We start from the raw sequence: 16,060 nt of genomic DNA, 5'->3' as shown, positions 1-16,060 counted from the left end.
AAAATTAAAAAAAAAAAAAAAGCCAGAGGGGTCAAGATAACTTTACCAACAATGGGAAAATTCTACAACATGTACCACCCTGTGATGTTCCTGCCAAGGCTACATAACATGAATCTAATTATGCAGAACTAATCTAATTATAAAGAATGTCCAAACAGAAGGACACTCTAGAAAGTAACTGACCTGTAATCTTTGAAAGGGTTGAAACTGTAAAAAGACAAGTTATTTCAGACTGAAGACTAAGACGACACAACTAAGTGCAATATGTGAATCTGAACTGGATCCTTTCACTATAAAAGGTATTAATGGGAAAACAGGCAAAATTTAAACATGATCTGAAGACTAGATGGTAGTGTTTTTAGTTTCATGGTTCAGTTCAGTTGTTCAGTCGTGTCTGACACTTTGAGACCCCATTGACTGCAGTACTCCCAGAGCCTACTCAAACTCATGTCCGTTGAGTCAGTGATGCCATCCAACCGTCTCATCCTCTGTCATCCCCTTCTCCTTCTGCCTTCAGTCTTTCCCAGCATCAGGGTCTTTTCCAATGAGTCAGCTCTTTGCATCAGGTGGCCAAAGTATTGGAGTTTCAGCTTCAACATCAGTCCTTCCAATGAATATTCAGGACTGATTTCCTTTAGGATGGACTGGTTGGATCTTCTTGCAGTTCAAGGAACTCTCGAGTCTTCTCCAACACCACAGTTCAAAAGCATCAATTCTTCAGCACTCAGCTTTATGGTCCAACTGGAAAAACTATAGCTTTGACAAGATGGACCTTTGTTGACAAAGTAGTGCCTCTGCTTTTTAATATACTGTCTAGGTTGGTCATAGCTTTTCTTCCAAAGAGCAAGAGTCTTTTAATTTCATGGTTGCAGTCACCATCTGCAGTGATTTTGGAGCCGAAGAAAATAAAGTCTCTCACTGTTTCCATTGTTTCCCCATCTATTTACCATGAAGTGATGGGACTGGATGCCATGATCTTAGTTTTTTAAATGTTGAGTTTTAAGCCAACTTTTTCATGGTAGTTTCACAAAGTTTTACGGTAATGATGTGTTTATGCGGGAGAAAGTCCATATTTGTATGAAATACACAATAAAAGTCCTCAGGTTGATAGAAAGTAGGTCAGTACTCTCTCAAACAGTTCAGGAAAAATAAGTTCTTTGTACTTATAACTTTTCTGTAAGTTTGTGATTATTTCAAAATTTAAAACTTCCCAGATTCACATGTTCTTGTTTATTGCTGTTACTTCTATTCTAGATCAGGACGCAAAAAACTAACAAGATATAAAGTCAGAGAGATGGAGACTAATCTGAAATCAAAAGCAAGCAGCTGAACTTGAGGGTAATAGAAGATTCAAAGTTCAGGAAATAAAGGCAAGCTGGGAACTACAAGCAGATAATCACTATAGTAGCTTAAGGAAAAATATAAAAACTGATTGGCTAGGGTAAAGGAAGTGAGGTAGGGTTGGGTGAAAGGCGATGGCAGGAAAGAGGCAAAGAATATTTGTGCAAATACAGGCTCAGTTCAGTTCAGTCGCTCAGTCGTGTCTGATTCTTTGCGACCCCATGAACTGCAACACGCCAGGCCTCCCTGTCCATCACCAACTCATGGAGTTCACCCAAACTCACATCCATTGAGTCAGCAATGCCATCCAGCCATCTCATCCTCTGTCATCCCCTTCTCCTCCTGCCCCCAATCCCTCCCAGCATCAGAGTCTTTTCCAATGAGTCAACTCTTCCCATGAGGTGGCCAAAGTACTGGACTTTCAGCTTTAGCATCATTCCTTCCAAAGAAATCCCAGGGGTGTTCTTCAGAATGGACTGGTTGGATCTCCTTGCAGTCCAAGGGACTCTCAAGAGTCTTCTCCAACACCACAGTTCAAAAGCATCAATTCTTCGGCACTCAGCTTTCTTCACAGTCCAACTCTCACATCCATACATAACTACTGGAAAACCATAGCCTTGACTAGACAGACCTTTTTGGCAAAGTAATGTCTCCGCTTTTGAATATGCTATCTAGGTTGGTCATAACTTTTCATCCAAGGAGCAAGTGTCTTTTAATTTCATGGCTGCAATCACCATCCACAGTGATTTTGGAGTCCAAAAAAATAAAGTCTGACACTGTTTCCACTGTTTTCCCATCTATTTGCCATGAAGTAATGGAACCAGATGCCATGATCTTCGTTTTCTGAACGCTGAGCTTTAAGCCAACTTTTTCACCCTCCTCTTTCACTTTCATCAAGAGGCTTTTTAGCTCCTCTTCACTTTCTGCCATAAGGGTGGTGTCATCTGCATATCTGAGGTTATTGATATTTCTCCCGGCAATCTTGATTCCAGCTTGTGCTTCCTCCAGCCCAGCATTTCTCATGATGTACTCTGCATAAAAGTCAAATAAGCAGGATGACAATATACACCCTGCCTTGACGTACTCCTTTTCCTATTTGGAACCAGTCTATTATTGTTCCATGTCCTGTTCTAACTGTTGCTTCCTGACCTGCATATAGGTTTCTCAAGAGGCAGGTCAGGTGGTCTGGTATTCCCATCTCTTTCAGTATTTTCCACAGTTTATTGTGATCCACACAGTCAAAGGCTTTGGCATAGTCAATAAAGCAGAAATAGATGTTCTTCTGGAACTCTCTTCTGCAATTCTAATGCTATTTTGGTAACAAAGGTTTAACAGAAAGCTTCAGACTCACAAAGCATATGTACAAGCATAAGGATGAAGCAAATCTAAAGATAATGATGGTAAATAAGCTCAAAATTAAGCATCAAATGCCTAGAAAACAAATTTAGGGACACACAATAAGTTAGGACTCAGAAATCTAACACAGAAAAAATTTATCATAGCAACAGTTACTGTGAGTAGTCTTGATATGTTTTTAAAAGAGAAACCTTTGCATCCACACATGTTAAGTGGGAAATAATACATTAGAGTATCTCAGACTCAAAGAAAAAAAATTCTGAACATCTACTCTGTGCCAGGCATACTATGTAAAATGTTAGTAACACTGCATAACCAGAGAACAATGATCACTGACATCAAACATTAAGTGATAGGTGACTTTCTTAGAAAGAAAATTAAGAAGCCTGATTTATTTCTTGCCCAGAAAGAGGACTGTGCCACCTATGCATAAATGTGGCCCACAGAAGTTTCCGCTGAAAACTTTTCTCAAGCAGCAGCTTTGGACCTGTTCTAGTGGTCCATACTCAGGTGAAGTCCCAAAAACATGATCAAAATTATAACAGTGTGGGAAGGTGTTCCTCAATCTAGGTATAAAATCTCCCAGAATGAGATCAGAGGCAAATTGCAAGAGATCCACAGCACCTTTAAATTACATGCAGATTTCTATGTGCCTGTGAACATTAGAGGGGATTCCCCAAGAGCTCAGCTGATAAAGATGCAGGAGAGCCCGGTTCAGTCCCTGCGTTGGGAAGACCTGCTGGAGAAGGGATAGGCTACCCACTCCAGTATTCTTGGGCTTCCCTTGTGGCTCAGATGGTAAAGAATCCGCCTGCAATGCAGGACACCCCGGTTCAATCCCTGAGTCGGGAAAATCCCCTGGAGAAGGGAAAGGCTACCCACTCCAGTATTCTGACCTGGAGAATTCCATGGACTGTATAAGTCCACGGGGTCACAAAGAGTCCAACACGAGTGAGCGACCTGCCCATGAACGTTAGAACTTTTCCTGAGAGAGGGTTTACAGCTTTCAACCTATTCAGAAGCCATAAACAGTTGACTGATAGAATAATTATATGTGAATGGAGTTCACTGCCAAAAAAGCTAACACAATCTTACAATGCAAAATGTGTTCATCTTACAAACTAATCCTGAAAGCCTGCCATGTGCCAGACACATTAACAGAAGCATAGCATTTTAGAACAAAGAGGTGGGTAGTCTCCTTCTGTTTTAAACTTCCCTTGGAACAACGTCAGCTTCTAGGTTAAACACTGGTGACACCGAGGTAAATATTACATAACCCCTGTCCTTTGAAACACTTAGGATTTACTGTATGTATGGGAATTACAATCATAACACAGTGTGGGTTAAGAATATAATTTTGGAATCAAAAAGACATTAGCTTTTCTCCACTCTACCAATAAGCTGAATGACTGCACAGACTGCTTGACATTAATTTTGCATCTCTGTTTCCCTATCAATAAAATGAGCATTAAAAAATTCTGATCTTACAGCCTTGAAAAAAGGATTAAACACAATGCAAAAGCAGCACAGTGCCTAGCCACAGCTGTTTAGTCGCTAAATCCTGTCCAATTCTTGTGCCACCCCATGGACTGTAGCCCTCCAGTCTCCTCTGTCCATGGGATTCTCCAGGCAAGAATACTGGAGTGGGTTGCCATTACTTCTGCAGGGGATACCAATCCAGGGATTGAATCCACATCTCCAGCGCTGGCAGTCGAATTCTTTACCACTGCGCCACAACAGGCCTCCAATAAACAAAGGTTATTATCAAGGAGATCTCAGCTAGACTACCATACTCAACTCTGAGTGCCACATTTTAAGAGATCCAACAACAAAATGATAGTCGTGTATGTGTTTAGAGAAAAAAAAAAACGACGGTGAGGCAACTCAGATTCATGTTCTAAATCGAGTGGTTTGAGGGAAGCAAGGTTATAAGTTAAAAAAGAGAATACCATAATTTCTCCATGCTACTAGAGGAGAAAAGTTGGATCAAGAAATCAAAATTTCAGGGAAATAGATTTTATATATTTAATATAAAAAAGACATTTATAACTACAAAAGCTGTCTGAAAATGGAGCAGGATATCTTACAAAGAAGTGATTTGAGACTAAACGTGTTAAAAATGTGCTGGAATCCATGTGTTTAGGACCCTGCAAATCGTATTCATGCAATGCAGGAGACCCGAGTTCAGTCCCTGGGTCGGGAAGATCCCCTGGAGAAGGGCATGGCAACCCACTCCAGTATTCTTGCCTGGAGAATTCCATGGACAGAAGAGTCTGGTGGGCTACAGTTTATGACATTGTGAAGAGCCAGACAAGACCGAGCAACTAACATACTATTCAACAAAAGGGTTAGATAAAATGTCTTCTGCCATCCTTTCCACTAAGGTTTCATGTTTTTTAAATTAAAATTCTGTATTATTTAGGATACTATTGGTTGTAATAACATAAGATCCACTTGGAAAAAGAAACGTTATGACAAACCTAGATAGCATATTAAAAAGCAGAGACATCACTTTGCCAACAAATTGTCAACAAAGGTCCGTATAGTCAAAGCCATGCTTTTTCCAGTAGTCCTATATGGATGTGAGAGTTGGACCATAAAGAAGGCTGAACACCAAAGAAATGATGCTTTCCAACTGTGGTGCTGGAGAAGACTTTTAAGAGTCCTTAGACAGCAAGGAGATGAAACCAGTCAATCCTAAAGGAAATTAACTCTGAATATTCTTTGGAAGGACTAATACTGAAGCCCCAATACTTTGGTCACCTGATGTGAATAGCTGACTCATTGAAAAAGACCCTGATATGCTGGGAAAGATTGAGGGCAGGAGAAGGGAAGTTAGACTCTTACATAACTAAGAAGTTCAAAGGTAGGTCAAGTTTTAGACACAGTTTGACCAGGGTTCTAGCTCAGCTTCTCTACTCTTTTTCCTTCTTTCTTTCTTTTCAGGTCAATTCTCCTTTGTCCTCATAATGTCAGCTGAATCAGAGCAATGAGTCTCTGCATTCATATTCCAGAGGTAAGGTAAGAAAGAATTACTTACCTTAACAACCAAAGTCCTAAGCTTCTTTATTATACCAGGCTGAAATAATCACCATGGCCAAGGGACTCCCCTGTGCTGACTGGCGTAGGTCCAGGTTATTGCCCATCCTTTAAACAATTACAATGGCAAAGCAAAGAATTCTGTTCATTGATTATGTCACTTGCACAGATGGGGACAGAGAGCAAACCCAGTCAAATCACATCACTAAATAAGGGAGGGGTAGGTCCTCAGAGAAAGATCTGGGCGCTATTAGGAAAAAACAAGAAGAAAAAAGGAGACTGAGAAGGTAGGCAACAGCATCAGGGTCTGAGCAAGAAACAGATGGCACACTCAAAACCTAAGTAGCTGGAGAGAATTTTTGAGAGACTATCTTTAAGAGTTCACAGAAAGCCCATGGTTAGCAACAGTCAGTCCGCTACAACCCCCAGGCCTAATTAGGCAAGGGGAGTGATTACAACCACCCAGGTAGCCTAGTTGAATAAAAATGAAAGTCGCTCAGTCGTGTCTGACTCCTTGTGACCCCATGGACTATACAGTCCGTGGAATTCTCCAGGCCAGAATACTGGAGTGGGTTGCCATTCGCTTCTCCAGGGGATCTTCCCAACCCAGGGATTGAACCCAGGTCTCCTGCATTGCAGGCGGATTCTTTACCAGCTGAGCCACCTCTAGTTGCATGTAGAGGCCCACTGGAAAGAAACTGTGACCTCTGAAAGAGGAAACAACCAAGCCCCAGGTAACCTGGAAGATAGGGAACTGGCTGAATAAAGATAGGGAACTGCCTCACTCTTTCTCTCCTCCACCCTTTGATCTCCCACTAGAGGTTTGGCCAAACGCAATCGGAAACCAGAGAATGAGAGAGCCCTGTTAGTGCAACCCACAGCAAAGTCAGCCTCCAAGGACACAAAGCAGGTGATAAGGGTGGAGAAAGGTCTGGATACACAAGTGGAAGATATTCGGTATAGCAACCAAGGACGGTCTTCTGCAGATAATCATGAGCCAAAATTGATAATACACACATGTGTTCTAAGTGGTCTGATCTTCCCACTTCTCATAAGTAACCTCACTGAACACTATCCCCTGTGAGTAAGACAACTGCTTCTTAGGCAAACAAAGTAAAAACACACCCAGGATTTCTAATAAGCAATTATAGATCTTTAAATTTATAAATGATTTGGTTTTCTGTATTTATATTTTAATATTCTTTCATTAGCCTGTTCTAGCTGGGCTAAGCACAAAGCTTATTGCCCACAGATGAAACATGAGCCCTGGAGACCCTTAAGGGTTACTGGCTGTAACACAGGGACAGTGAGTGCAAATAGAAGAATCAAGAGACAAAACTCAGGGGGTTAGTAACCCTGTAAGCAGCAACAGCCTTTGATTGGAGTTGATCTCATTTAAGGCTGCCCTGATCTTCTGAATCTTATTTATTTAAAGAACAGTTCCCTTAAATGCAGCCCCTTCTTGAGCGTCTCACATAAGACACAGTTGCGCCCATCGATGACTGGAAACTGGAAGTCTCTGCTCCAGCACAAAGCTAACCAGATATTATTGTACTATTTAGAGTAATCTTACACTTTAGAAGCATCATGCTTAAGTAAATGTTAAAATGCTAACCAGCAAAGCTAAATACCACCTACTACATCCCTTCTATGGGAAAACACGTTGCAAGTCCAAAATTAACTTATAAGCATAACTCATTCATTAATTAGGGAATGGTCTATAAATCACCTGAAACTTCTCTAGATTGCTCATTAACACTCAGCATTGTGATGCTAACCACAAAGCACTCTTCTCAAATGTGTTTTTAGAGCAAGAATAAGCATTGCTGAAACACTTTTTAAGAATTTCTGCCAAGAAATTCACTGAGCCAGTGGTGTCCCAGAAATGTAGAAATATATTCTTTCAGCAGCTTTCAGTGTCCCTGTTACACTGGGACCCAGGAAATATGTAGAACCCCTAAGTCAATTGTGATTACACTAAAAAAAGAAAATGCGATAGGTAACTTCTAAGTAGTAGAAACCACTATACTAAGAAAAGTAACTTTTGAAGTAAGTAAAATGACATCCTCAGTAAGAAAAAGAATTGATTTTATAATGTAAAAACATCCTGGTATTGTCGGGAAAAAGTGATGAATTAACAGCCCCAGATTAAAACAAGGCAATAATTACTGAATATATTGTTAGAGAAAACAAATAAGGTATATTTTTAAATCCCACAGTTAAAGAACACAAAGTATGTGAGAAAACTCTGTTGGTTTCTGACTAACATAAAAAACAAGGTGGGAATAAATAGCATTTAAGGAGAAAATCACCCAGAGTTTCCTACATTTGGTGGTTTGTTATTCTAAAAAAGTGCTATGTTTTCAAATGGGCCTCCATGAATTAACCATCAAGCTTCTCAGTTGACTACCATAATAGAGCACTTTGAAATCAAAGTTCAGTTCAGTTGCTCAGCTGTTTCTGACTCTTTGTTACCCCATGGACACCAGCACACCAGGCTTTCCTGTCCATCACCAACTCCCGGAGCTTGCTCAAACTCATGTCAATCGAGTCGGTGATGCCATCCAACCATCTCATCCTCTGTCATCCCCTCCCTGCTCCTCCTGCCCTCAATCTTTCCCAGCATCAGGGTCTTTTCAGATGAGTCAGTTCTTCACATCAGGTGGCCAAAGTATTGGAGTTTCAGCTTCAGCATCAGTTCTTCCAATGAATATTCAGAACTGATTTCCTTTAGGATGGACTGGTTGGATCTCCTTGCAGTCCAAGGGACTCTCAGGAGTCTTCTCCAACTCCACAGTTCAAAAGCATCAATTCTTTGGCACTCAGCTTTCTTTATGGTCCAACCCTCGTATCTATACATGACTACTGGAAACACTATAGCTTTGACTAGACGGACTTTTGTTGACAAAGTAATGTCTCTGCTTTTTAATATGCTGTCTAGGTTGGTCATAGCTTTTCTTTCAAGAAACAAATGTCTTTTAATTTCATCGCTGCAGTCACCACCTGCAGTGATTCTGGAGCCCAAGAAAATAAAGTCTCTCACTGTTTCCATTTTTCCCCCTTCTATTGGCCATGAAATGAAAGTTACTAATATCCAAAGTGAGACAACAGAGTGTTTTTTCTATTTACCAATCCTGGCTATTATCCAAGTACTTCACATTTTCTAATTATTCAATGTCTTTCAGATTTTAAAATAAATACAACAAAGACAAAATACACACAGACAATAGGTAAGAAAGAAACCTGAGTGAACTCAAACAATACAGGAAATAAATATCACTGTTTCTCCATTTTGAAACCCTAGTAACAATGCTACTGAACCAGAAACAGGTTAATCATAAAATATACACATTTTATAGAAATACAATTTAAAAGTCCATGTTTTAGGGCACTACCTTAACTAATCAAAATTCTAAAGTCAGAGTTGCAAAAGACTATTCATACATATAGACATACACATACACACAATGGCTACAGTGAATAAGAACCAGTGTTCACAGCATCGTTATTATTCATTATAAATAAATATTGTAAATATTAGTCATAATAAATCAATCACTACAATTACATTCCAAAACACATACATTCAAAGACATAACTATAAATATGATATCACAGTGGCATGGAGTACTCAGGGATTGAGGTAGCTCTAAAAAATTAAGAGTTGAATCCAGGGCAGGACCAATAAAAAAATGAGACTAGAAACGTAGGCAGGGGCCAAGTCACATAAAGCTAGAGCCTTACATTTCTATCCTAGTATGTCATGCTTCTCAAGTGATGTCTGAGTACTCCATGGTAATACCAGAGTATGGAAAATCACAGGATAAAGACAGTGGCTCTTCCTTAAGTGCCAAGCTTATGAAAAAAAGATCTGGAGGGAAGTTAACTGAGTTTAAGTCATTGTTTTTATATTAAATCCAACTTTACTAGAACATAAAATCAATGTGAATTTTTCAGACAGAACATGAAGCTTCAAAGGAATTTCGCTCTTGCAGTAGGCTAATTCAGGTTCACTGTTCCTTACAAATTGAGGAAAAGAGACCAATAATGGAGAATTGAAGGAAAGTTTGAGAATCAGTGTTGGGAATGGGAAGGGGAAGCCAAAGATTTGTTGTTGTTTTAATAGGAGAGTGACATGGTCAGATCTGTGCTTTGGGACGCTCTCTCAGGGAAATGGAACAGGATGGGCTAAAACATAGAAGATAGCACAGTAATGAGAGTAGGCAATAAACAGAAAAGTTGCAAACTTGTGCAAGAAATGAAAAGGATATGAACCAGAGTTGAAGCTATGAGAACACAGAGGGCTGCGAGGACTCCAGAAAGCATACAATGGTCACCAGGCAGCACCTGACTGATGGCGGTAACTATTCTTTTGAGAACTTATTAGTTCTCAATGTGCTCCTTTTTTTAGAGCAAGTATTTCTACTACTGTAAGGTATTTGATATTTGTACCTTCAAAAGCTTGAACTTAAAAATAACATCGTATGTCTTCTAATCATAGGAACAGTATAGCTGTGGGATGGTATTGTAAATCTCTTATACCCAAAATTAAACAAAATATGAGTAAGATTTAAGAAAACTATGTTTAATTAAGAAAATGTCCACATTTTCAAAATGTTAAGAAGAAATCATTGGGCTCCTACTGATCAATCACCAACACAGCATTTCTAGAAACATGACTATACAGTTTGAGAACTCAAGTTAGGAATGACTTTGATCCTTAATGTGATATTACCAAATAAATGAATGAATCAACATAGTTTCTCCTAGAACAGAACAATAATTTGGGTATTTAAAATATCTCATTACTTAGAAACTGGACAAAAAGTAGTCTTTTAACTATTTTTAACCATATTAGTCATTTTATAAGGAATAAATAGGAGTTTATCTAGGTGATATTGGCTAAACAATACAAAATAAAATTAAACTTAATCCTTCACTAGTAAGTTGACAGTAAAATGCAGCCACTAGGTAAAATCAGAATTAGAATGGCACCCCACTCCAGTACTCTTGCCTGGAAAATCCCATGGACAGAGGAGCCTGGTGGGCTGCAGACCATGGGGTCGCTAAAGAGTTGGAAACGACTGAGTGACTTCACTTTCACTTTTCTCTTTCATGCATTGGAGAAGGAAATGGCAACCCACTCCAGTGTTCTTGCCTGGAGAATCCCAGGGGTGGGGGAGCCTGGTGGGCTGCCGTCTATGGGGTCGCGCAGAGTAGGACACGACTGAAGTGACTTAGCAATAGGAAATAAAACATAAAATATTTGCAGAACACATTCATGGAAATATTCCAACTTGAGAAGTAGATCAAGTAAATGTTAATTTTACTGCACTAGTAAAAATAGCAATTCTTAACTTTAAATATTTTGAAGAAAAGTATCTTTTGATTGCTTTTAAAAATTAGCATATTTGGCCTACTCTACTTATTTATGTAACACAGACCATTGATAGTTATGATTGTTATCAGAAAACCTAGGAACAGCACAAGTACTGAAGACAATAAAAAAACACTACTCAAACAAATGTTATCTGTAACCTAACACTGATCTGTTTAAATTTTAAAACTGGATTATCAGAAATACTTAAAATATTTCATTATAGAAATGATCATACAAAAAATAAAGACTAGGACAAGTCTGGGAACCAGTATTCCAGGTGCTAATAACGGTTTGTTTTGTTGCTTACAGATGAAACTCTTCAGTTCTCAAAAAACTTGGCATAAAAATTAACTTGACATAAAAATTTAAGATACTTTACTTGCCAGTAAAAGATCCATCTACATATACAGATCTTATACCAGTTTCATTTGATAATTTATGCTTACTACCTTATCATTGTTGTTGGGTCACAAGTCAAGTCCAATTCTTTGCGACTCCATGAATTGCAGCACGCCAGGATTCCCTGTCCCTCACTTTCTCCCAGAGTTTGCTCAAATTCCATCTATCTTACAGAAAATCCTAAAATTGAGATTACACATAAATTCATAACTGAGGGAGACTATCTCAAAAATATAAATCAGTGTAATTTTCATAAAACCTCTCTCCATCACTAACAAGTAATTAACTATTCCATTTATTGGACTCTGATATATTTTTTCCAAGTCTCTTAAGATGGGAGATGAGAAAGATACCAACAGCAAAGGAAAAATAGAAATTCCTAAAATTTATGGTCTAAATATTTTTAGAATTAATGCAAAGAAATGTGATAGCAAAAGTAGCTGACATTCTACAAAGGAAATCAAGACACTCCCCTCTCTTCTAGATTACCTATACATAAAACTATTCCTTCAATTTTGTTTTTTTTTTTTTAATGCCATCTGCCTTTTCCAAGCCTCCCTCTTTCTGAGCTCACTTGCTATCCTCTCTTTGCGTGGGCACGGGAAAGTTGCTTCAATGAAATCAGTCCATTGCAGTTGTCCTTACAGCATTACAAAACATTACCCGCCTGAGGGGAAGTGGACAATAATGGAAAGAGTTGAAAGAGGGATGAGATGTACCAATACTGACAGAGACTTTTTTACATTGCTTTTTTGAAATAAAATGTCCCTTCATGCATATAGGTTACAAGGTTACATGCTCACATTTATTGTGAATGGCTATGTAAGATCTAATTACAAAGCAGCGAGGCACTGGTCTCATTATTTAACGGATCTCATGGAAGAACCGCTGCAATTATCAATCAGCAGCCTCCCCCCCACCCCCGCCGCCCCCGGAGTACCATGCATCCCAATATAGGAGGGAGCTACACTAATTGCCTGAAATCTGCAACCACTAGGACAGCCCACCCTCCCCATCTCCACAAAATATAGAAATTCTAGCTAAACGTTAAATATACGTGAACATCTAGACAATTAAGAAACCCTGAACGGTCTAAAGAAATTCGGGGTTTTTTTGGTTTAAAAAAAATGCACACATGAAAAGATAGATAGTATTTCACGTTAACAGTGGTTATCTTTACGTATCAAACATACAGGTGATTTCTATCCCACTCCCACCCTCCGTTGCGCTTCTTTGTGTTTTCTAGTTTTCTTACAAGGAGCAAACGAGCCTGTTAATTTGGCAATCCAGGAGGCGGGGGCCGGGGCGGGGCGGTGGTAAAGTCAATTAGATGTAGAGCTTAAAGCAACAGTTAATTTGGTTCAAAGACGCAGAGAAACCTATCTTGAAGCCTTCTCGGAGTCAGTAAGACGGCAGCAAGTCTCCCCAGAGCGCTGCGATAACCTCTATTACCAGGGTCTTAGCAACTGAGGGGACAGAATTGTTTCATACAAACTCGGGCAAGTGCTCCAAACAGCAGCAAAACTCATTCCTAGCTCTCCCGTGACCCCGCCCCCCATGGCACACCCAGGTCCCGAGGACCCTGCGGGACCCTTCGCCCGTCTCAACGTGCTCCCAAAGCCTTGGTTTCCGCCCCCTCCCAACCCAAACTGTGCTCCGCAGCCCACCGCTACTCTCCTTCATCTACTCCCCCAAACCCTTCCCGCGACACACGATCCTGGAACCGGCCGGACTGAGAGACAGCGCTCCGGGTTCCCGTGACCTTGGAGAAGCCCCTTCGCCTCTCTGAACCTCAGTTTCTTAACGTGCCTCCCTCGCGGGGCGACCGCGGGCTCAGAAACCGGGGGGCTCTGCAAAAGCCACGGACAGTGCTCGTAACTCTGCACGACCCCTCCTCCCCCAGACCGCTCGCAGACGCCGGGCACTAGCCTGGACACCTAAGGGGCAGCTCTGCTCTGCAGCTGCTGCGCCGGAGCCCCCGTGGACGCGTCGCCTCGCAGCCCGTCCCCGTACCTGGCAGCTGCTGTCCTGGGGCAGGTTCTTCACCAGGATTTTTCTGCGGTTGCTAAGCTCCCGGCGCATCCGCTGCAGCCGCGAGGCGACCTCCTCCGGGTGCAGCGCCGCGGGTACGGGGCCCCGGGCGTCGTCGCGCGCCTCGGAGAAGGGGCTCGGCCCGCGCGGCCCCGGCCCCGGCGCCGCCGCGCCCCCTTCGCCGCCGCCGTCTCCCGCCGCCGCCATCTTCCCGGGCGCCCCGCGGCTGCGGGCTCCTCGGAGGCTCGAGGGGAAGGGAGAGAGCGAGCGGGAGGAGGCCCGGGCGGGGGCGAGGCGGGCCGAGGCCGCAGAGCGGGCCCAGCCGCGGGGAGGGAGGGAGAAGGGGGACGGAGGCGGCGCCGCAGCCAGCAGCCGGCGGGCGGGAAGAGGAAACCTGAGCGCCGAGGAGGAGCCCAGAACCACCTCGCGGAACCTCCCCTCGGGCCGCGGGCCCCGGAGCCCTGGAGCGCCCGCGCCTCCCGCCCTCCCGCGAGGGCCTCGGCGCCGCCCCGCGGACACCTGTGCTGGCGCGGGCGGGCGCTCCCCTCCCCGCAAAGCCCTAGGGAACTCCCAGGTTTGGACACTAGGTATGCGGCCCTTTGGCACCGGCTTCCCCGGGGGCACTCGAGACCCAAACGCCTGTCCCCGCGCGGCCTTCCCACGTGACACCGTAACTGTCCCCGAGCTCCCCTCGAAACTCCCGCGCTGGGATAGCTCCGGGCTCCCGACGCGCCTTCAGCCCCTGCAACCCCGGGGCGGCCCCTCCCCACCCCGGACTGTGACCCTTCCGCCGTGCTCAACGTGTACACATTTGGCAAAGAAATTAAGAGTTCGCAGTGAAAAATAAAATGTGAGGTTTTCTAGGGAGTACAAAGAAAGATGTTCCGGAGGCAATTTTTTATATTTGGGAAAACCTGATGGCAAAGTATTTTCCTGGCTGTATCTATGAGAAAGCCTGTGCCCTTGACCCGTCCCTCCGTTTCTTTTGTACATTTCCTAAAATGTAAAACCTGGATGGTTGCATATGCAGTGCATAAAGGGGTGCCGAAACAAAGACAAATGGAGACGATCTATGACAGAGGGCTGGAGAAAACGCTACTTGGAACGTTATTTTAATTGAAACTTGGAGGGAGAGTAACATTTTAGAACTAAGTCAAAGCGATGTTATAACATCAAACAATTGGGGAGCCTTTGACTGGCACCAGCCCAAATAACTGTGAGCAAAGAGAAACATGCTTCTTAAGTTCATGGCATACAAATAGACTCTCAAACAACACCAAAGCCTGTTTAATAACATTAATGTTACTGCGTTGGGATGAGATATTTTCAGTAAATGTCACCAAAAAGTGAAAACAAAAAAGATTTTTTAAAAACATTCTATGTATTCAGTACTTGTGTCCCCACAAACGTCTAAGTACAAATGTTTCATTTCCTCTTCACAATAATTCAATTAGGTAAGTTTTATTTCCCTCACTTTACACGTGAAGATACAGCCAGGTTGCTTAATTCTAAAGCCCAACGCTCTTAATAACATAAAAAGACTCACCTGTCATATCTCCATCACAAAATAATGATTGCTAACATTCCTGCGTTTATTCTCTGCCAACAAATACTTGTATCATTAAAATGATTCTGCACTACACCCATGTTCTTAGTACCACTATTGTCAATAGCCAAAGAGTAGAAAGCACCTGAAAGGTCTTCTAATGAATAAACTATAGCGTATGTGCACTGCTGCTGCTGCTGCTAAGTCGCTTCAGCCGCGTCCGACTCTGTGGAACCCCATAGATGGCAGCCCACCAGGCTCCTCTGTCTCTGGGATTCTCCAGGCAAGAACACTGGAGCGGGTTGTCATTTCCTTCTCCAGCATATGTGCACAATGGAATATTACTCAGCTGTATTAAAAAAAATCAAGTACTGCTACAAGGTGGGTAAACATCCAGAACATTATGCTTAATGAAAGAAACCAGACAAGAAAGGTCACGTTACACAATTACATTTACATGAAATATTCCGATAAGTAAATCCATAGAGACAGAACTGAAGCTGGTAGTCACCAGGGATTGCAGGAACAGGGAATGGGAAGCAACTGCTTAATGGATACAGGTTTCCTTTTGGGGTGATGAAAATGTTTTGGATTTGGGCAGAGGCAGCAGTTGTCCAATATTGTGAAAGTACTAAGTTAACACTGAATAGTTCACTGTAAAATGGTTAATGAGTTTCATTTGATAAAAAATGTAAATGATATTCTAGAGTTACAGCTGTTATCTGCTTTTTATATTTTCAGAGCCTATTTCTATGCCAGTATAATTGAACATCATTATTTTTCATGGCTGCATATTATTTTATTGTGATAATTACCGTAGTTACATCACTAATTGTTTAGTATTAGACATCTTTATCTACTGTTACACCACACTGAGATTAATATCCCGTGTCCGTGTTTGCAGATTTGCGATTTTTCCATTGAGCAAAGAACTAGAAACAATATATCTTCATTAATAAAATTAGGAT

The 16,060-nt window shown here is 41.8% G+C and overlaps 1 protein-coding gene across 5 annotated transcripts in view; it reads right to left on the bottom strand.

Annotated features, from left to right (window-relative positions):
- Positions 1-14,138, bottom strand: part of RAVER2 (ribonucleoprotein, PTB binding 2) — a 146,424-nt gene extending 132,286 nt beyond the window's left edge. For 2 of the 5 annotated variants that reach the window (XM_018045157.1, XM_013962780.2), the window contains exon 1: positions 13,529-14,135. In XM_018045157.1, the coding sequence (XP_017900646.1) occupies positions 13,529-13,753 (225 nt within the window). In that variant the 5' untranslated portion in view covers positions 13,754-14,135. Of the gene's footprint in view, positions 1-13,528 lie in introns of all 5 variants that reach the window. The other 3 variants (XM_018045163.1, XM_013962781.2, XM_013962779.2) reach the window with 3 other exon arrangements.

This window comes from Capra hircus, chromosome 3 (assembly GCF_001704415.2).
Source record: "Capra hircus breed San Clemente chromosome 3, ASM170441v1, whole genome shotgun sequence".
In the NCBI taxonomy this organism is placed as follows: Eukaryota; Metazoa; Chordata; class Mammalia; order Artiodactyla; family Bovidae; genus Capra; species Capra hircus.
This window is presented reverse-complemented; position numbering and strand designations above follow the sequence as displayed.